The sequence below is a fragment of the Manis javanica genome, chromosome 11 (genome assembly GCF_040802235.1).
Source record: "Manis javanica isolate MJ-LG chromosome 11, MJ_LKY, whole genome shotgun sequence".
Taxonomy (NCBI): domain Eukaryota; kingdom Metazoa; phylum Chordata; class Mammalia; order Pholidota; family Manidae; genus Manis; species Manis javanica.
The window spans coordinates 2,531,780-2,554,941 of NC_133166.1; the positions used below are offsets into that span (position 1 = coordinate 2,531,780).

At 43.3% G+C, this 23,162-nt stretch overlaps 1 protein-coding gene across 1 annotated transcript; it reads left to right on the plus strand.

The window, feature by feature from the left end:
• The first annotated feature begins 22,232 nt into the window (after positions 1–22,232).
• LOC108394978 (olfactory receptor 9G1-like) lies at positions 22,233–23,162 on the plus strand. Its single transcript, XM_036996697.2, has one exon. It carries the CDS (start codon positions 22,245–22,247, stop codon positions 23,160–23,162), a length of 918 nt encoding a protein of 305 aa, XP_036852592.2. The 5' UTR covers positions 22,233–22,244.

Sequence of the window (23,162 nt, forward strand, 5' to 3'; positions counted from 1 at the left end):
ATGTCCAATTCTATTTGACTTTGATAAAGTTGGAGGCTCCCAGATTAGATCCCCACCAGGCGTCACAACCCCCAGAGTGCTCCTAACATTGCAGTGTAGTTCTCCACGGTGAAAGCTCCCTCCCCGGAACAGATCTTTTATTTAATTATTTTAGGCAATAAGAGGGAGGCACAAAAGAAAAATGTTTTTGAGTCTTCTGTTTCTTAAAAATAATCAGCCTGAAATAACCCACATGCCATCGCATCAATTTGTGTCTCCTTATAGTGGTGTGATCACTGCTGCTAATAATTGATCTTTCATTGCTTTGCTCTCTGGCGAGATTTCATGCTAGGACATTACTGGTGACAATTTAAATCAATTAGATGCCACTACATGCCATGATTTACCAGTCTCCCCACCCAGCAAGTTATACATCTGAACATTCTTTAAATATGTGAGAAAAATAATGCCAGAGGCCAAGTTTAAAGTTTTGCCTCTAGGGCTACTCCTAATATTAATCTCTATATCAAGAGAGTCCTGCCAGGAAACAGATGCCCACTCAAACTGGGCAACATGAGGAGAACTTAATACAGGATTTTTTACAAAGCTGTGAACAGAGTATAGGAAAGCCACAGATGGAAGACCAGATGCTTTGGCACAGCATCTTACTACATCCAGGCCTGAAGCGAGAAGGGAGAAGGGAGAAGGGCCGTTATCAGAGCCCTTTGTGGTGAGGAAAGTTAATGCGGCCTTCACGGGCTGTGCAGACATAGAGTGTGGAATAAATCTTGTGAACCCAGTCCTGTCTCTCCTTTTGGCTCCTCTACCAAATGGCCAATTCACTGATAAGGTTCGTACAGGTGGGTCTCCTGGAGCAGAGCACAGGGAGGCCAAGGAGGGCAGTCAATCCCGAGGGATAAATGGAAGAATCAGAAGCGCTCTAGGGCAAGGGTGACATTGAGCTCAGGGTTTCGATGAGGCATGGGTGACGTCGATGGTGATGGTGAGGGGTCAGGTCCAGGCTCCACGGCTATGGTTAGGGTTAAGTGTTCAGTAAGGTTTACAGGGAGGATAGGGTTACAGTCGGAGTTAACGTCAGGTGCTGAGGTGAGGGCAGGGTGAGATTATGCTTCAGACTCGTGGTGAGGTGTGGGTAACATTGATGATGACAGTGAGGGGTCAGGTCCAGTGACCAGGGCTACGGTTATGGTCAGGTATTCGGTTAAGTGTACGGGTACTACAGGTGTACCATCAGAGTTAGTGTCCGGCTCTGATGTTTTGGTGAGGGTAAGATTGAAAATCAGGGTTACTGTGAAGCACAGGTGACATCGATGGAGGCATTAGGGGTCAGGTCTAGGGGCCAGGGCTAGGGTTAGAGTTAGTTGTTCAGTAAGTTGTACTGGGAGGATAGGGTTATGGTTAGAGTTAGGTTATGGCTCTGATGTGTGTGTGAGGGTGAGATTGAGCTTCAGGATTATGGTAAAACGTGGGTGACATCAATGGTGACAGTGAGGGGTCAGGTCCAGAAGCCAGGGCTAGGGTTAGGGTTCTGTGTTTGGTACAGTGTATGGGGAGGGGAGAGTTAAGGTTAAGGTTAGAGTTATGATCCTGCTTTGTTGTGGGGGTGAGGGCGAGATTGAGGTTCAGTGTCACTGTTAGGCTGGGTGGCGTCGATGCTGACAGTGAGGGGTCAGGTCCAGGGGCCAGGGTTAGTGTTAGGGTTAGGTGTTCAGTAAGGTGTACATTGAGGATATAGTTACGGTTAGAGATAGGATCTGGCTCTGATGTGAGGGCGAGGGTGAGGGCAAGACTGAGCTTCAAGGTTACAGTGAGGTGTTGGTGATGTCAATGGTTACAGTAAGAGGTCAGATCCAGGGGACAGGACATGGGTTAAAGTTAGGTGTTTGGTAAGGTGTACATTGAGGATATGGTTACGGTTAGAGTTAGGGTCCGGCTCTGATGTGAGGGGGAGTGTAAGATTGATGTGTAGCTTTACACTGAGGTGTGTGGGATATTTGTGGTGACAGTGAGGGTTCAGGCCAGTGGCCAGGGCTAGGGTTAGTGTTAGTTGTTTGGTAAGGTGTCCTTGGTGGAAAGGGTTACTGTTGCAGTTTGGTTCCAGCTCTGATGTGAGGGTGAGGGCGAGATTGAGTATCATGGTTACAGTGAGGCATCGGTGATGTCAATTGTGATGGTGAGGTTTCAGGCCATGTGCCTGGGCTAGGGTTATTGTTAAGTGTTTGGTAAGGTGCATGGTAGGTATACGGTTAAAGTTAGTGTCCGGGTCTGATGTGAGGGTGAGGGCAAGATTGAATATCAGGGTTATGGTCAATCATGGGTGACATCTATGGTGATGGTGAGGGGTCAGGTCCAGGGCCAGGGCTACGGCTAGCATTAGTTATTTGATAAGGTGTTCAGGGAGGACAGCATTATGGTTAGAGTTCAGGTGCAGCTGTGATGTGAGGGTGAGGGTGAGATTGAGGTTCAGGTTTATGGTTAGGCAGGGGTAACATCAATGCTGATGGTGAAAGGTCAGGTCCAGGGGCAAGGGCTAGGGTTAGGGTTAGGTGTTCAGGTAGGTGTATTGAGAAGATAGGGTTACGGAAAGAGTTAGGGTCTGACTCTGATGTGAGGGCCAGTGTGAGATTGAACTTACGGGTTACAGTCAGACATGGATGACATTGATGGTGACAGTGACGGGTCAAGTCCAGGGGCCAGGGCTAGGGTTATGGTTAAGTGTTTGGTAAGGTATATGGAGAGGATACTGTTAGAGTTAGAGTTAGGGTCTGGCTCTGATGGGAGGACTAGGACAAGATTTATGTTCAAGGTCCCAATGAATTGTGGGTGACATTGATGGTGACTGTGAAGTGTCAGGACCATGGGCCAGAGCTAAGGTTAGGGTTAGGTGTTAGCTGAGATGTACAGGGAGGATAATGTTACAGTTAGAGTTAGGGTCCTGCTCTGATGTGAGTGCTAGGGTAAAATTGTTCTTCACGGTTGTGGTGAGGCATGGGTGAAGTCAATGATGATGGTGAGGGGTCAGGTCCAGTGGCCAGGGCTAGGGTTAGGGTTATGTGTTTGGTAAGATGTACTGGGAGGATAGGGTTATGGTTAGAGTTAGGATCCAGCTGTGATTTTAGGGTGAGTGTGAGATTGAGATTTAGGGTTATGGTAGGCGGGGAATGTCTATGCTGATGGTGAGGGCTCAAGTCCTTGGGCAAGGGCTAGGGTTAGATGTTCACTCAGGTGTACTGGGGAAATAGGGTTACAGAAAAAGTTCGTGTCCAGCTCTCATTTGAAGGCAAGAGTGAGATTGAGCTTCAGGTTTACAGTGTGGTGTGGGTGACATCGATGGTGACTGTGAGGGGTCTGGTCCAGCGGCCTGGGCTAGGGTTATCCTTAAGTGTGCGTTAATGTGTCCTGGGAGGAAAGGGTTATGGTTAAAGTTAGGGTCCGGCTCTGATGTGGGGACGAGGGTGAGATGGAACTTTAGGGTTACAGTGAGGCGTTGGTGATGTCAATGATGAGGGTGAGGGATCAGTCCCAGTCCAGGGCTAGGTTAGGATGTGGTGTTCGATAGGGTATATGGGGAGGATAGGGTTACGTTCATACAGTCTGGCTCTGATGTAAGGGTGAGTTCGAGTTTGAGGTTCAGGGTTACGGTGAAGCACGAGTGATGATGATGGTGATAGTGAGTTGTCCAGTCTAGGGGGCAGGGCTATCCTCCCCTAACCCTAGCCCTGGACCATGGACCTGACCCTTACCATCATCATTGATATCTCCCATGATTCACTGTAAACCTGAAGCTCAATTTCATCCTCACCCTCACATCAGACCAGATCTGAACTCTAACCATATCCCTATCCTTCCAATACACCAGACTGAACAACTAACCCTATCCCTAGGCTTATCCCCTGAACCTGACACCTCAAAGTCACCATCAACGTCATGAATGCTTCACCATAACCCTGAAGTTCAATCTCACATGCACCCTTACATCACAGCCGGACCCTACCTCTCACCATAATGCTATCCTCCCCATTCACCTTACCAAACACCTAACCATAATCCTAGCCCTGGAATCGAGCTGACCACTCATCGACAGCATCGATGTTACCCATGCCTCACTATAACCCTGAAGTTCTTTCCCGCTATTGGTCTCTCATGAAAACTGGACCCTAACTCTAACCATAACTATATCCTCAGTGTACACCTGACCAAACATGAAACCCTAACCCTAGCCCTGGCCACTGTACCTGGCCCTTCACCATCAGCATAGACATCACTCACACCTCAGCGTAAAACTGAATTTCAATCTCACCCTCGCCCTCACATCAGAACTGAACCCTAACTGTAATCATAACCCTTTCCTTCCAGTACACCTTACTGAACAACTAACCCTAACACAAGCCCTGGCCTGTGGCCTGACCCTTTACCATCACTATAGATGTCCCCCTCGCCTCAACATATACCTGAACCTCAATCTTGCCCTCACCCTCACATCAGAGGCAGACTCTAACTCTAACCATAACCCTGTCCAACCCATACACATTACTGAACATGTAATTTAAACCCTAGCCCTCGATCCTGTACCTGACACCTCACCGTCCCCATCAATGTCACCCAGGCTTCATCCTAACCCTGAACCTCACTCACATTCTCACTCTCATATCAGAACTGGACCCTACTGTAACCATAACCCTGTCATCCCTATACACCTTACCAAACATCACACCGTACCCTATCCCTGCACCTGAACCTGACCCCTCACCGGCATCAACTTCACCCACGCCTCATCATAACACTGAAGTTCAATCTCGACCTAACCATCACATCAGAGCAGGACCTTAACTGTAACCATAAACCTTTATGCCCTATACAACTTATCAAATTCCAAGACCTAAAACTTTCCACAGGATCTGATCAATCACCGTCATCATTGATGACATGTACGGTTCACCATAACCCAGAAATTCAATCTCAACCTAGCCCTTGCATCAGAGCCAGACCCTAACTGTAAATGAAACCCTTTCCTCCCAGTACACCTTACTGAACACTTAACCTAAACCCTAGACTGAGACCTTGGCCTGACCCTTCACCATCACCACCACAATCACCCATGCCTCAGAGTAAATCTGAACTTCAATCTTACAGTCACCCTCACATCAGAGCCAGACCCAAACTCTAACCATAACCCTATCCACTCTGTACACCTTACTGAGCACTTAACTCAAACCTCACCCTCGCCCCTGTATCTGAACCCTCCCTATCACTAATGACATCATGCACATTACACTGCTTGAACCCTGATGTTCAAACTTGCTCTCGCCATCACATCAGAGCAGGACCCTAAGTCTAACCATAACCTTATAATCCCAATAAAACTTACCAAACACCTAATCATAACCCTAGCCCTGACGCCTCACCATCACCATCAACATATTCCAAGCTTCACCATAACCCTGAAGTTCAATCTTGCCCTCACCAAAACATCAGAGGTGGAACCCAACTCTAACTGTTTGCCTATCATCCCAATACACCTTACCAAACCCCTAACCTTAATCCTAGCCCTGGCTCCAGGACCTGACCCCTCACCACCCCCATCAATGTCAACCTCACTTCACTGTAACTTTGAAGCACCTTCTCGCCCTTGTCCTCACATCAGAGTCAGACCCTAATTCTAACTGGAACCCTATCCTCCGCATGCACCTTACTGAACACCTAACCCTAACCTTAACCCTTCCCCACGGACCTGAACCCTCATGGTCATCATCAACATGACCCATGCTTCACTGTAACACTGAAGCTCAATCTCACCCTTGCCCTCACATCAGACCCAGATCCTATCTCTAACCTAACTCTAACTCCCAATACACCTTACTGAAGACCTAACCCTAACACTAGCCAGGACCTAACCACTCACCGTCACCATCGATGACTCCCATGCTTCACTGTAACCCTGAAGCTCAATCTCGCATGCTACTGCACATCAGAACCGGATCCTAACTCTAAACATAACACTATCCTCCCCTTACAGCTTAGGGAACACCTAACCTAAACCTAGCCCTGACCCCTGGAGATGATGCCTCACTGTCAGCATTAACGTCTCCCATGCCTCACCATAACCCTGAAGCTTTTACTCAATATCGCCCTCTCATCAGAACCGGACCCTAACTCTAACTATTATCTGATCCTCACCATACACTTTACCGAACACCTAACCCTAACTCTACCTCCAGGCCAATGTACCTGACACCTCACTGTGAGCATAGCCGTACCCCATGCCTCTTTGTAACACTAAAGTTCAGTCTCGCCCTAGACCTCACATCAGAGCCGGACTCTAACTCTAACTGGAACCCTTTCCTCCCAGTACACCTTACAGAACACCGAACCCTAACTTAAGCCCTTCCCATTGTACCTGAGCCTTCACAGTCATCATTGATGTCACCCATGCTACACAGTAGCACTGAAGCTCAATCTTGCCCTCGACCACATGTCAGAGTGGAATCCTCACTCTAACCACATCTCGATTGTCCAAATAGACCATACCAAACACCTAACCCTAACCCTAGCCCTGGCACCAGTACCTAACCCCTCACTGTCACCATCGACATCACACACGCTTCACCATAGACCTGAAGCTCAATCTCACATGTGCCCTTACATCACAACCAGACCCTACACAATCCTCCCAGTGCACCTTAACAAACACCTAATCCTAACCCTAGCCCTGTCCCCGGTTCCTGACCTGTCACCATCACCATCAATGTCCCCCATACCCCACCATAAATCAGAACTTCAACCTATCCCTCGCCCTCACATCAGAGCCCGACCATAAGTCTAACCTTAACCCTATCCACCGTGTACACCTTACCAAACATTTAACCATAACCCTGATCCTGTACAATGGACCTGTTCCCTCACCATTACTATCAACATCACCAACGCATCACTGTAACTCTGAAGCTCAATCTCTCTGTCACACTCACTCACAACAGAGCTGGACCATATCTCTAACTGTAGCCCTATAATCCCTGTACACCTTACCAAACACCTAACCCCAACCCTAGCCCTGGCACCTGGACCTGAACCCTTACGTCACTATCAATGTAAAACATGCTTTACCATAACCCTGAAGTTTATACATGCACTTGCCCTCACATTGGAGCCAGACACTAACTCTAACCATAACCATATCCCCCCCACACAACTTACCAAACACCTAACCAGAATCCTACCCCTGGACCTTGGACCTGACCCTCACCATCACCATCAACATCTCCCATGATTCACCATAAACTTGAAGCTCAATTTCATCCTCACCTTCACATCAGAGCTGGATCCTAACACTAATTGTATTCCTTTCCTCCCAATACACCTTACTGAACACCTAACCCTAACCATAGCCCTGGAGCATGGATGTGACACCTTTCCATCAGCATCGACATCACCTGTTCCTCAGCATAACCCTGAAACTCAATCTCACTCTTCCCCTCTGTTCAAAGCCAGACTCTAACTGTAACTGAAACCCTATCCTCCCAGTATACCATACCAAACACCTTTCCCTAACCCTAGCCTTGGACCCTCTAACTGACCCATCACTGTCACCATCAACGTCCCCCACGCCCCACCATAAGTGAGAATTGCAATCTAGCCCACGGACACCTTACCAAACACTTAACCATAACCCTAGCCCTGTACAATGGAACTGTTCCCCACCATCAACATCGACATCACCAATGCATCACCATAACACTGAGACTCAATCTCTCTGTTGCACTCACAACAGAGCTGGACCCTTTCTCTATCCATAGTGCTATACTCCCCATACACCTTATTGAACACCTAACCTTAACACTTGTCATAGCCATTGGACCGGAAACATCACCATCCCTATCGACATCAACCACACCTCACCATAACCCCGAAGCTCAATCTCTCTGTAGCACTCACATCAGAGCTGGACCCTATCTCTAACTGTAACCCTATCATTCCAATATACCTTACTGGGAAACATAACCCTAACCTAGCCCTGGAGCCTTGACCTGATGCCTCACCGTCACCATGGACTTCACCCATGCCTCACAGTAACCCTAAATTTCAATCTCGCCCTCGCCCTCAGTTCAGAGCCGGACCTTAACTTTAACCATAATAGTATCTCCCCGTTACTATTATGTATAGTATAAGATAATAGTATCTTACCTAACACTGAACCATAACACTAGCCCTTTAGCATGGACCTGAACCCTTATGTCCCTATTGATGTAACACATGCTTCACCATAACCCTGAAGTTTATACACGCACTCGCCCTAACATCAGAGCCGGACACTAACTCTAATCATAACTATACCTCCCCTGCACAACTTACCAAACACCTAACCATAATCCTGCCCCTGGACCTTGGACCTGACCCTCACCATCACCATCGACATCTCCCATGATTCACCATAAACTTGAAGCTCAATTTCATTCTTACTTTCACATCAGAGTGGGATCCTAACACCAATGGTATCCCTTTCCTCCCAATACACCTTGCTGAATACCTAACCCTAACCACAGCCCTGGAGCATGGATGTGAGGACAGTACAGAGAGGACAAGAAATGACTCTATAGTATCTTACTATGCTGACAGGCAGTGATTACATTGGTGGGGTGAGGACTTGATAATATTGGTGACTGTTGAAACCACAATGTTGCTTATGTGAAACCTTTGTAATATTGTACACCAATGATTATTTGATAAAAATAAATACATAAATAACTTACAATAAAACAATGAAGTACATGCAAATGTAAAAAGAAAGTTCATAGTTATTCACAATTAATGGTGCATAAGACAAAAATATATAGAAGTCAATGGAAGATGGGCTAAGGTACCATAATGGACAATTTAGACTCATCAGGAAACTCTGCAACAAAGGAGAGCATGCTTAACTAGCAGAGGGAAGCAGTCCCGGTAAAAAGGGGCCTGTGACCACCAAGTTTACCATCTTCACTCTTTTGCATAATAATAACAAATACACAACTTTATAGCTAAATGACATTAATATCCAACATAATATTAAATGTTCAACATGTAATGACTATTGGACATCAAGTATACTTCTAATTTCCTTAAAAATACACACCGAAAATCCTTCAAGATTATGTCATCTCATTATTTCTAATGAGAAATATATTACAGATGGGGAAATTGATTTTCAGGAGGCTTAAATAAGTTTTCAAAGATGACCAAGTCAGGAAGAGTTGGAATCAGATCAGTTCAGGTCTTTCTGACTCCACATCTCATGCTCAATAGACCATATCCCTTCCAACAAGTGTTGCATATCTCCCTGCAAAATGCCTTTGGATATTTGTACGTTAGTTCATTTAACCTTCACATGCTGTAAAATAAGGCTGCTATCATTCTGATAAGTGTGGCATTCTAGGAGAGTTCCTTGAAACTCTTTCTAAATTTAGTTTCTACAGGATGAGGCCCAGGAAGCTGCAGTTTTAGCCATATGTCAGGTGGTGCTTATGTTATCAGGGTTAGAGGGTCTCTGATGTACTGAATTTTTCCATATGTCAAGCCCTCCCCTAATTAGTTTACAAATATTATATTCCTGATCTTTACAACAGCTGTGTGTAGTAATTACAATTCTTTTTTTTATGTTTGCATTTACTTTTAAGCAAATAGGAAATACATCCTATTTTCACATGGCATTTTTTTAAAATTTTGATATCATTAATCTACAATTACATGAAGGACATTATGTTTACTAGGTTCCCTCCTTCACCAAGTACCCCCCACATCCCCGTTCACAGTCACTGTCCATCAACATAGTAAGATGCTGTAAAATCACTACTTGTCTTCTCTGTGTTGCACAGCCCTCCCCGTGCCCCCCCAACACTATACATGCTAATCGTAATGCCCCCTTTCTTTTCTTCCCACCCTTATCCCTCCCTTCCCACCCATTCTCCCCAGTCCCTTTCACTTTGGTAACTATTAGTCCATTCTTGGATTCTGTGCTTCTGCTGCTGTTTTGTTCCTTCAGTTTTCTTTTGTTCTTATACTCCACATATGAGTGAACTCATTTGGTACTTGTCTTTCTCCACCTGGCTTATTTCACTGAGCATAATACCCTCTAGCTCCACCCATGTAGTTGTGAATGGTAGGATTTGTTTTTTTCTTATGGCTGAGTAATATTCCATTGTGTATATGTACCACATCTTCTTTATCCATTCATCTACTGATGGACATTTAGGTTGCTTCCATTTCTTGGCTATTGTAAATAGTGCAGCGATAAACATAGGGGTGCATCTGTCTTTTTCAAACTGGAGTGCTGCATTCTTGTGGTAAATTCCTAGAGGTGGAATTCCTGGGTCAAATGGTATTTCTATTTTGAGCATTTTGAGGAACCTCCATACTGCTTTCCACAATGGTTGAACTAATTTGCATTCCCACCAGCAGTGTAGGAGGATTCCCCTTTCTCCACAGCCTTGACAACATTTGTTGTTGTTTGCCTTTTGGATGGTAGCCATCCTTACTGGTGTGAGGTGATATCTCATTGTGGTTTTAATTTGCATTTCTCTGATGACAAGCGATGTGGACCATCTTTTCATGTGTCTGTTGGCCATCTGAATTTCTTCTTTAGAGAACTGTCTATTCAGCTCCTCTGCCCATTTTTAATTGGATTATTTGCTTTTTGTTTGTTGAGGTGTGTGAGCTCTTTATATATTTTGGATGTCAACCCTTTATCAGATCTGTCATTTATGAATATATTCTCCCATACTGTAGGATACCTTTTTGTTCTATTGATGGTATTGTTTGCTTTACAGAAGCTTTTCAGCTTGATATAGTCCCATTTGTTCATTTTTGCATTTGTTTCCCTTGCCCGGGGAGATATGTTCAAGAAGAGGTCACTCATGTTTATGTCTAAGAGATTTTTGCCTATGTTTTTTTCTAAGAGTTTTATGGTTTCGTGACTTACATTCAAGTCCTTGATCCATTTCGAATTTACTTTTGTGTATGGGGTTAGACAGTGATCCAGTTTCATTCTCCTACATGTAGCTGTCCAGTTTTGCCAGCACCATCTGTTGAAGAGACTGTCATTTCCGCATTGCATGTCCATGGCCCCTTTATCGAATATTAGTTGACCATATATGTTTGGGTTAATGTTTGGAGTCTCTATTCTGTTCCATTGGTCTCTGGCTGTGTTCTTGTGCCAGTACCAAATTGTCTTGATTACTGTGGCTTTGTAGTAGAGCTTGAAGTTGGGGAGTGAGATCCCCCACATTTTATTCTTTCTTCTCAGGATTGCTTTAGCTATTCGGGGTCCTTGGTGTTTCCATATGAATTTTTGAACTATTTGTTCCAGTTTGTTGAAGAATGTTGCTGGTGATTTGATAGGGATCGCATTGAATCTGTATATTGCTTTGGGCAGGTTGGCCATTTTGACGATATTAATTCTTCCTAGCCAAGAGCATGGGATAAGTTTCCATTTGTTAGTGACCTCTTTAATTTCTCTTAAGAGTGTCTTGTAGTTTTCAGGGTATAGGTCTTTCACTTCCTTGGTTAGGTTTATTCCTAGGTATTTTATTCTTCTTGATGCTATTGTGAATGGAACTGTCTTCCTGATTTCTCTTTCTATTAGTTTATTGTTAGTATATAGGAAAGCCACAGATTTCTGTGTGTTAATTTTATATCCTGCAACTTTGCTGAATTCTGATATTAGCTCTAATTGTTTCATAGTGGAGTCTTCAGGGTTTTTTATGTACAATGTCATGTCATCTGCAAATAGTGACAGTTTGACCTTTTCTTTACCAATATGGATTCCTTGTATTTGTTTGTTTTGTCTAATTGCCATGGCTAGGACCTCCAGTACTATGTTGAATAACAGTGGGGATAGTGGGCATCCCTGTCTTGTTCCCGATCACAGAGGAAAAGCTTTCAGCTTCTCGCTGTTCAGTATGATGTTGGCTGTGAGTTTATCATATATGGCCTTTATTATGTTGAGGTACTTGCACTCTATTCCCATTTTGCTGAGAGTTTTTATCATGAATGGATGTTGAATTTTATCAAATGCTTTTTCAGCATCTATGGAGATGATCATGTGGGTTTTGTCTTTCTTTTTGTTGATGTAGTGGATGATGTTGATGGATTTTCGAATGTTGTACCATCCTTGCATCCCTGGGATGAATCCCACTTGGTCATGGTGTACGATCCTTTTGATGTATTTTTGAATTTGGCTTGCTAATATTATGTTGAGTATTTTTGCATCTATGTTCATCAGGCATATTGGTCTGTGGTTTTCTTTTTTGGTGGGGTCTTTGCCTGGTTTTGGTATTAGGGTGATGTTGGCTTCATAGAATGAGTTTGGGAGTATTCCCTCATCTTCTCTTTTTTGGAAAACTTTAAGGAGAATGGGTATTGTGTCTTCTCTCTATGTCAGATAAAATTCCGAAGTAAATTCTTCTGGCCCGGGGGTTTTGTTCTTTGGTAGTTTTTTGATTACCGCTTCAATCTTCAATTTCATTGCTGGTTATTGGTCTGTTTAGATTTTCTGTTTCTTTCTGAGTCAGTCTTGGAAGGTTGCATTTTTCTAGGAAGTTGTCCATTTCTTCTAGGTTTCCCAGCTCGTTAGCATATAGGTTTTCATAGTACTCTTTAATAATTCTTTGTATTTCCTTTCTCGTTTCTGATTCTGTTGATTTGTGTTGACTCTCTTTTCCTCTTAATAAGTCTGGCTAGAGGCTTGTCTATTTTGTTTATTTTCTCAAAGAACCAGCTCTTGGTTTCATTGATTTTTGCTATTGTTTTATTCTTCTCAATTTTATTTATATCTTCTATGATCTTTCTTATGTCCCTCCTTCTGCTGATCTTAGGCCTCATTTGTTCTTCTTTTTCCAGTTTTGATAATTGTGACATTAGACCATTCATTTGGGATTGTTCTTCCTTCTTTAAATATGCCTGTATTGCTATATACTTTACTCTTAAGATTGCTTTTGCTGTATCCCACAGTAGTTGGTGCTTTGTGTTGTTGTTGTTGTCGTTTGTTTCCATATATTGCTGAATCTCCATTTTTATTTGGTCATTGATCCATTGATTATTTAGGAGTGTGTTGTTAAGCCTCCATGTGTTTGTGAGCCTTTTTGCTTTCTTTGTACAGTTGATTTCCAGTTTTATGCCTGTGTGGTCTGAAAAGTTGGTTGGTAGGATTTCAATCATTTGGAATTTACTGAGGCTCTTTTTGTGGCCTAGTATGTGGTCTATTCTGGAGAATGTTCCATGTGCACTTGAGAAGAATGTGTATCCTGTTGCTTTTGGATGTAGAGTTCAGTAGATGTCTATTAGGTCCATCTGTTCCAGTGTGTTGTTCAGTGCCTCTGTGTCCTTACTTATTTTCTGTCTGGTGGATCTGTCCTTTGAGTGAGTGGTGCATTGAAGTCTCCCAGAATGAATGCATTGCATTCTATTTCCTCTTTTAATTCTGTTAGTATTTGTTTCACATATGTTGGTGCTCCTCTATTGGGTGCATATATATTTATTATGGTTATATCCTCTTGTTGGACTGAGCCCTTTATCATTATGTTATGTCCTTCTTTATCTTTTGTTACTTTCTTTATTTTTAAGTCTCTTTTGTCTGATACTAGTATTGCAACACCTGCTTTTTTCTCTCTGTTGTTTTCATGAAATATCTTTTTCCATCCCTTGACTTTAAGTCTGTGCATGTCTTTGGGTTTGAAGTGAGTCTCTTGTAAGCAGCATATGGATGGGTCTTGCTTTTTTATCCATTCTATTACTCTGTGTCTTTTGATTGGTGCATTCAGTCCATTTACATGTAGGGTGATTATTGAAAGGTATGTACTTATTGCCATTGCAGGCTTTAAGTTTGTGGTTACCAAAGGTTCAAGGTTAGCTTCTTTACTATCTTACTGTCTAACTTAACTTGCTTATTGAGCTATTATAAAAACAGTCTGATGATTCTTTATCTCTCTCCCTTCTTATTCCTCCTCCTCCCTTCTTCATATGTTGGGTGTTTTGTTCTGTGCTCTTTTTAGGAGTGCTCCCATCTAGAGCAGTCCCTGTAAGATGCCCTGTAGAGGTGATTTGTGGGAGGCAAATTCCCTCAACTTTTGCTTGTCTGGGAATTGTTTAATTCCTCCTTCATATTTAAATGATAATCGTGCTGGATACAGTAATCTTGGTTCAAGGCCCTTCTGTTTCATTGCATTAAGTATATCATGCCATTCTCTCTGGCCTGTAGGGTTTCTGTTGAGAAGTCTGATGATAGCCTGATAGGTTTTCCTTTGTAGATGACCTTTTTTCTCTCTCTGGCTGCCTCTAATACTTTGTCCTTGTCTTTGATCTTTGCTATTTTAATTGTTATGTGTCTTGGTGTTGCCCTCCTTGGATCCCTTGTCATAGGAGTTCTGTGTACCTCTGTGTTCTGAGAGGCCATTTCCTTCCCTAGTTTGGGGACGTTTCCAGCAGTTATTTCTTCAGAGACACTTTCTATCCCTTTTTCTCTCTCTTCTTCTTCTGGTACCCCAATAATGCGAATATTGTTCCATTTTGATTGGTCACTCAGTTCTCTTAAAATTCTTTCATTCCTGGAGATCCTTTTATCTCTCTCTGCATCAGCTTCTCTGCGTTCCTGTTCTCTGTTTTCTAGTCCATGAATGGTCTCTCACATCTCATCCATTTTGTTTTGAAGTCCTTCCAGAGCTTGTTTTATTTCTGTATTCTCCCTCCTTAGTTCTTGCATATTTCTCTGCACGTCCATCAGCATGGTTGTGACTTTTGTTTTGAATTATTTTTCAGGAAGACTGGTTAAATCTATGTCCCCAGGTTCCTTTTCAGGGGAAGATGGAGCAGATGTCAAAGCTGTCTGAGTTAGTCTTGTCTGGGTCAAGTTTTTTTGCCTTTTCATGTTGATAGGTGCAGTGGTGAACTATTGGCTTTCTGTCAGCTGGGAGAACTAAGGCTTTCCACTTGCTCCTGGCCTCTTTACTGGGACAACTGCCACCCCTAGTGGCTTGTGTTGGGCAATTGTGTGTAGACTGAGTCTCTGTGTCTTGCCCGGCTGGTATGGAGGAAGCTCCTTTGCTGTGGGCGTGGCCAGCCTTAGGCTGCTTCTTTGCTATGGCGGGGCCCTGGAGGGGTAATGGACAGGGGGGGCTGTTTGGCTGTTTACCTCCGTGAGGGGTCTCAGAGCTGTTGCCCAGGGGGTTAGTACACCTGGAGTTCCCTGGAATTTCCAGCTGCTGGACTGTGACCCAGAATGCTTCCATCCAGCTGTGGCTTTCCTGTCCCTTTAAGACTTTCAAAAAGACTCGCTTTTCTTTGTCACAGGGGTGCCGGCTTTGGGACCCACTCAAAGATCTTGCTGCCCTATTTCCCTAGTATCCAGCACCCCCCACATGCACTGTGTCTGTGCTCTGTTGCGGATGGCTAGGGCTGGGTGTTTAGCAGTCCTGGGTTCCCTCTGCCTCTCTGCTCTGACTCCTCTCCTCCTGCTGGGAGCTGGGGTGTGGGGCCTCGGGTCCTGCAGGGCCGGGGCTTGTATCTTATCCCTTTTACCAGGTGCTGAGTTCTTGCAGGTGTGGATGTAGTCTGGCTGTTGTCCTGTGTCTTCTGGTCTCTCTTTTAGGATTAGTTGTATTTGTTGTATTTTCAAAAATATATATGTTTTTGGAAGGAGATTCCCACTGTCCTGTTCCCGCCACCATCTTGGCTCCACCTCACCTGGAGTAATTACAATTCTTACACTTGTTTTACAGGTAAGAGAGTCAAGGCTTAACATAACTGTCATTTGTGTAAGTCTTCTGACAGCTGAGAAGCAGTGAGAGAGAACTTGAATCCATGTCCTCAGCCTGAGGACCCAGTGCTTCCTCTAGTTTGTCTAACTTCTAACCAGGGCTTCCTTTGATTCCCATGATATGGTGCCTAATAGCTCTTCCACATGAAGGAATGTTGCTTACATGGAAATGACGTACCTCACAAATCTACTCCATTATGAAATACAATTTGTCTGTATATTTCAGTGGTAAGACTGCATGTTCTGTGACTATGTTTGCCAGTGGATTTTCTTGTACATGCCTGCAAGTAGCATAGAATGGTCATTGATTTCTGGTTACAGTAACTAATGTGGAATAATGACCAAATCCTTTGAGGCTTCAGTGTCATCGTCAGAGCAGACCAGACTGTACATTTAACTGATATGCTCCTTGAGAATGAGGGCAGCCCATCTATTCACCCACTCAGCAAATGTCATGTGTGCCTCCTCTGAGGCACAGTCTGTTCTAAGCACAGGCATCCAGCAGTGCAAAAAATACAGGAACAGCAAAACATGCCCTTATTATAAGCACTTCCTAGTAACGGGGAGCATATGGAATAATTAAGTCAATTACACAGTAACCCAGAAGGTACGTGTTCTGGAGAAGAATAAAGCAGGGAAATAGTACAGAGAGTGCTGTGGAGCAGACACAAATTTGTGAAGGGTGATGGGGAAGACCTCTTTAAGATGGTGATACATTTTTGAGCAACAAAAGGAAGTACAAAATGTTTCAGCAGAATGAAGAGCAAGTGCAAATATTTCAAATGTGAATGTCCTTTGAACTACAAATAAAATGTGTTGTGTACATAACACTGTGTGAAGTTCAGGTGGGGAAATATAGGCATTTATAGCCAAGAGGTTCCTGGACAAAAAATGTCCCATTGTGTTGCATGGCTGTCTCATTGCTACTTACGTTCCCCACTCACCAGATTATTGTGCACCCTTACACGAGGACGGGTGGATTAGAGCATGAGGCTCAGGAAGACAAGGATTATTTAAAGATGTGGCTACCAGCAAAAAAAACTAAATGAGGGGGTATTTATGTCTCAGCAGAAGAAGGTGTAAGAGGGATTTGCTGGAATAGAAAGAGCACAGAATTTCAAGTCAGAGACACTGAGGTTAGACTCAGCCATGCCTGCTGATTTTCCTTACAATCCCCAGTAGTCCCACTGCACTATTAGGAGGGTTCCTCTGTCCTTATTTTCCTGATCCCAGAGGAGCAGGGAGTAGCATGTTCAGGGCTAACTACTCAGGCCTTCAGCAAAGAACTGATTCAGGCAGAGCCAGTGGCTTCCCTCAGCACCATGCTTTTTGCCACAGTCCCTGACTTTCAAGCATGTTAACACTGGTCCAGGCTAAGCCATTGTCTCTGAGAACATTCTGAGTGTGGCATAAAATCCCTGTGCAGTCTCACCTACTATCATTCCAACCAACAGTCTCTATATGACAGACAGATGGACAAGCTTGGGAGAGTCCCTCAGCCCTTCATTCCATTTCCTGCTTCTGTGCCTCCACACTGGTGCTTTCTTTTCCTTTGACAGAGAGGCCCTCCTCCCACGTGGTACCTACCCAGGCATCTTCAGGCATGCATACATGTGTCTCCCTCCTGAGTAAACCCTCTCAGAGCAGACACAGTGCTTCCCTCGTGGCCCCTAACAAGCTCTCCCCTCAGGCCTGCCTCCCGCCAGCAAGTACATAGGGAATCCTGTCATAACCTATCACAGTGTTTACAGAGGTTTGGTTTCTCCCAGTTGGAGGTCGGTCCACTCTCATCTGGAGGTCAGTCCCCATGCCCTAGTTGTCTCTCTTGTCCAAGGCGCCTGGCAGGGACTCTAGGACACAGTAAATGTTAGATCAGTGTGCAGGCTGGGGGACAGAGGATGAGCTCTGAGGGATCTGCTTTTGAATCTTGGCCCTGTAAGCCTTACAATTTTAGACCTTGAATAATATAAATCTCAGCTTATCTGTCAATCATTTCTATGATTCAGCTCTTCTGTAAAATGGGTATAATGATCACGTTCAGAAGATTATTGTGAAAGGTAAAATGGGATGACTCTTTTAAAGCACTCGGCGGACAGCCAGGCACATACTTAGCACTCACTGAATATTATTATCATAACAACAAATCTTGATGAATTGCTTTTAAGGACATTGGGAAATATGATGCTCTTCTTGTCATTTAAAAATTGGGAAATAAGCTGAAAATGATTAAAGGGAGACTGAATATGTTTGTTACAAAATCAACCTGTATAGCACTCAGGACAAGGGGAGTCTACAGCTTAAAGAATTACAGTCAAATTGAATAGACACACAAGGGTTATGCCTCCCTGGAGAACACTTGCTGTAGGGGAAAGAATATGAATTTTACATTCAAAATGCTTTGAGTTCAATTCCTGACTGCACTTACTTCTGAGTTTACCTTAGGCAAATTAATGACATGCTGTGAGCTTATTATTTTTCCATAATAAGAACTGCAGCATGTACTCCACAGAGTTGTTTGACAATTAAATAAAGTTCCTGGGAAAGTTGTTTTGCAAGGAGTAGTGTTTCAAAATATAGTAATTATTATCATTACTTTTGAAATCATTCTCCTCTTCTACATTGAGCAAGATTCTCTTGAATAAAGTTAGCACAATTTTTGGTTAATTGTCTTTTTAGACACTTTCTAAGCTATAACCTGTGGTCCCCAAGGCAGGAAATGCCCTGGGGAGCCTGAGCAGGTATAAGTTGTCTGGATCCAAGGTGTGGCCCTTTGCTGGGAGTGACTTGGCTTTCAGGTCAGTGTCCTGGTCCTGGGAGAGGTGAGCAATGTTTCTTATCATCAGGGTTGGTTGTAACACTAAGAAACCCAAGACTCTGCCAGAAGGTGATTTAGGTGCTACTTAGAAGCACTTACGCGGCCCACATGTACAAGATACTTACCTGTAACATCACTGAATTTCTCAAAATTATTCCATTAGGTTTTAGAGAAGGTTATAACCAAAAAGATAGGGCCCAATGGAGCTCACAAGCATTAGTTAATCAGATATGAGAGGATGTTCTATAATGCATAAGTAACATGTCTCTGGAGAAGGAGAAGACCATGTGGCAATTATATAATTATTAGCTATTTGTTAAAATTCAGTTTGGTCATCTGCAAAATTATTTCTTTCAATCTTTATCTATAGCTTTGATGGATGTGGGGGGAATCATAGCATGATGCCTGTGAAATACTAAGCATTGTGCTTGAGTCAGAGTAAACTGTTCAAAATTTTCAGTCATTATTTTTATAAATAATCAAACTCAGGTACAATTGTGAGATTCAGAGACTAATCAGATCAGAAGTTACTGAGTTTAAGAGTGAGGTCTGGTGTTTTCAACTTTTTCCCATGTGAAGCCCCTTGAAGTGTTGCGAGGTAGCCACATCTGGGGACGTCTCTCCCTGCAGACGAGGGGAAACTGACCAGGACGGCGAGGGCTCTTGACTCAGCCTGGGAAAGAATTCATGCTTGGGTTGAACAAGTGCCAGCAAGAAAGGAATTCATTAAAAGCAAGAGCAGAAGATCATGTCAGCAGCTGTGTATGCAGTAGAGAGCAAGGAAGAACAGGGGGAGAAAAGGGAAGTTCACTGAACCCCTGGCTGCACAGGGCAAACCCTTTTCCAACTCATAAAGCCAGGGACCCCTGACATCCAGGGTCCACTTCATCTGCAGGGTGTAGGCATTATGTTCCTACCTCTTCAGGAATTGGGGGAGTTGCAGTGCACTACATGAATGAGATCATGTCCATATCCCGACTGGTATGAAATAAAATGAGGAGAGAGAAAAGGATTGTGTTGAAACTAGAAGGCTGAACGGGAATAGTAAATGAGACACTTAGCACCAGAGGTGGAGGTTGGCAAGTTTTTTCTTTATCATGAAAAAGACTTCAGAGACAAAGTGTAATAGGCTTATGAAGCACTATAAATATGTGGTAAATGGTACAAACTCAAATAGGAGTGTGGTCAACCTCTGAGACAAGGTGCATTTAACTGTTTAGGTTTTGGTTTTATAGGGCCTTTCAGATAAGGGTCAGCATAAGGCATGAGGCATAGAAGTGGTTAATAATTCCTTTGAAGTTCTGTCCTAAGAATAGGGTTATTCAGGTTATGGTTTTGATATGGATCTCTGCCTTCTTTACCCATGTAGATTCATTTACACCCCGGAGGTCTGTCTCTTGTCATGTATAAAGTTACTTAATTGATTTAGGTCCTGGAAGAAGAAGAACAACAACGTGTAGACTAAGTTAAAGAATAAGCGGGTTCTGTTCTGCAGGGTAAGTAGATTTTACAATGTCATGACCCTTGTCCCATTTCCCTGCTCTATCTCAGCAGTTCTCATGGATCCCTGTTATCAACAATTTTGCCCAGCACAAAATTGTTTTGTTTATATTGTTGCGAGGAAGGAATTTCAGCCCCTCAAGATTCTTCTGCTGATTTCAGATTCAAATTGGCATGAGATGAATTAAAGGAGAAAAATATCAAGGTTAATTACATACATACAGAGAATCTATTGATTCCAAAGACAGGGAGAATGAGATATATATGTCATCCTAAATTAAGGAGAAGGGGGAAGGGCCTGAGTTTCAAAGAAAAATGGATGTGATTCTCAGGAGTATGAAAAGAGTAAATGTGTGGTAAAGAAAACACTTGATGGATCACAGAAGAACAATGGGGCACAGAGAGAAGTTTTAACAAACACTCTTTGTGGCATCCCTTCCTGTCTATCATTGTATATAAGGGGAATATTATAATACAGTCTTGTATGTGAAAGCCCTCCTACTGGAGTAGTTCCCCCATCTAAATTCTTTGTACACATTGTGGTCTGGGGAGATCAAAGCATCTCCTGGGGCTTTTGGCCTTTGATGGTTTCACCAACAAATTTCTGCATATCGCAGCACAACATTAGGACAGCCTGCTCTGGGCCCTGAGAGTGTGAAGTGATTCACTGAAAATAAATAGCCCAGAACACCTCATAATAACCAACACACTAAGATGAGATAAACATTGGACTGATTTATGTTTTCCAGCAAAAGCACATAGGAAAGAGTATAGTTATAAATAACAAAATTCAACTGGCTTTGTTAAGTTTTTCCTAAATAGCAGTATTTAATGAGCAAGTAGACAGATACCCAGAGATGCTGCACAGAATGCAAGGTGTGTGTAGACAAGAGAGAAGGGCAAGGAAGTTATAAACAAAAGAAAAGAAGGAATTATTGGAAGCCAGGACATCTTCCTTAGGGGGAGAGAACAACAGGATGTATATCATTCAGAGTCCCTCACTAGTGCCTGTCATGAAATGTCAAATTGCCTACCAAATGGTCACATTCCTGGACATGTTAAAAATGGTAATTCAGGCTATTTTTGTAGTCTTGGGTGTGTAAGGGTCGTGGGGGGCACCCGGAGGGGTGGGGTGGGGGAATAAAGTCTACATTTTAGGCCAAGGTTTCTTCTTTTTAACAATAATAGTTCACAAAAATCTTGTGAACTTTGTATTTCCATCACTGTATTCCATCCTTCAGTGTATATTTTTCCTGAAACTTGACTGTGTCAAGTATATCAAGTATTTTTCCTTACTCTCCTGAGTATTTTCTTCTGTGTGTAGATTTTATTATGAGATATGAATTTAAACTGCCTGTAGGGTGTCCCAGTGTATGGAAGAACTGAAAGGAGAAACACTTCATCATTAAAAATATATTAAAATAGGTAAATTTCTCTATTTCAGATACAGAAAAGTAACAATATAACTTGAGAAGAAACATTTAGTAAAGAACTAATGGACATTATGAACTAGTCAAAAGAACAAGAAAACATTAATTGTAAATCTATACTTTAGACCACCTATCATTCCTAAAAGGAAAAATAAGTAATCAACTTGAAATTTGTAATCCAATATTGCTATAGTGATTAACAGGAGATCATTGGACTGAGCTGGTTTTCATATTTTTGTACCTATGTAAGCTTACCAACCTGAGCCAGAGTCAACAAATCCCAGAAAACGAAAACTAAGAATTACCCTTCAAAACCGCCAAAAAGGCACTCTCAAATAAGACAACCATTGAAGTTATTGAGAATTGAATTATTTCTTTGCTTTGTTCCCAGTTCTGTATACAAACTTCTCCCCTTGTACCTGTCTGTAGACAGCTTCTAGCAGTTGCTCCTGCATGATTTGAATGGATGTTTCCTCAAATAAACTCATGGAAAAATTTAATGATCAAAAGAGTCTTTTAACAATATGTAACTGAGGTCTAAATGGATTGCTGCAAAATGAAACCTCTTTCTAAAATGAGCACTTATATTGTTGGATCCTAGATTTCAAGGTTTACTAGTGGAACAAGGTTATATATTGGGCAAACATAGATTACTTCAGCCCAGTGATTCAAGCTGAACTCTCCTCTTCTCCCCTCCCAGGTGACATTCCCTAGAGCCATGGAGAGGAGCAACCACACAGTGACAGAGTTCATCCTGCTGGGCTTCAGCACAGACCCCGTGACGCAGCGCGTCCTCTCTGTGGTATTCCTGGGCGTGTACTCTGTGACCGTGGTAGGAAATATCACCCTCACGGTGCTGATCTGCAGTGACTCCCGGCTGCACACGCCCATGTACTTTTTCATTGGGAATCTGTCTTTTCTGGATCTCTGGTATTCCTCTGTCTACACGCCTAAGATCCTAGTGATCTGCATCTCTGAGGACAGAAGCATCTCCTTTGCTGGCTGTGTGGCTCAGTTCTTCTTCTCTGGGGGGCTGGCGTACAGTGAGTGTTACCTGCTGGCTGCCATGGCGTATGACCGCTATGTGGCCATCTCTAAGCCACTGCTTTACTCACAGGCTGTGTCTATAAAGCTGTGTGCATTTTTGGTAGTGGCCTCATACCTTGGTGGATTTATCAACTGTTCCATCATTGCTAAAAAAATTTTTGTCTTGAACTTCTGCAGAGACAATGTCATTGATGACTTTTTCTGTGATTTGTTTCCATTAGTGAAGCTGGCCTGTGGCAGGAAAGATGGCTTCCAGGCTGTGCTTTTCTTCTGCCTGGCCTCCAATGTCATTGCCCCCTGTGTGCTCATCCTCGCCTCCTACCTCTTCATCATCACCACCATCCTGAGGATCCGCTCCACCCAGGGCCGCCTCAAAGCCTTCTCCACATGCTCCTCCCACCTGACCTCTGTCACCTTGTACTATGGCTCCATTCTCTACATTTACACTCATTCCCGGTCTAGCTATTCTTTCAAGACGGACAAAATAGTTTCCATATTTTGCACTGTGGTGTTCCCCATGCTGAATCCCATGATCTACAGCCTGAGGAATAAGAATGTGAAGGATGCTCTGAATAAAGTCTTCAAATAA

What these genes read in the sequence shown, in the direction of transcription:
- LOC108394978 (XM_036996697.2), top strand. Translation starts at nt 22,245, where the DNA reads ATGGAGAGGAGCAACCACACAGTGACAGAGTTCATCCTGCTGGGCTTC.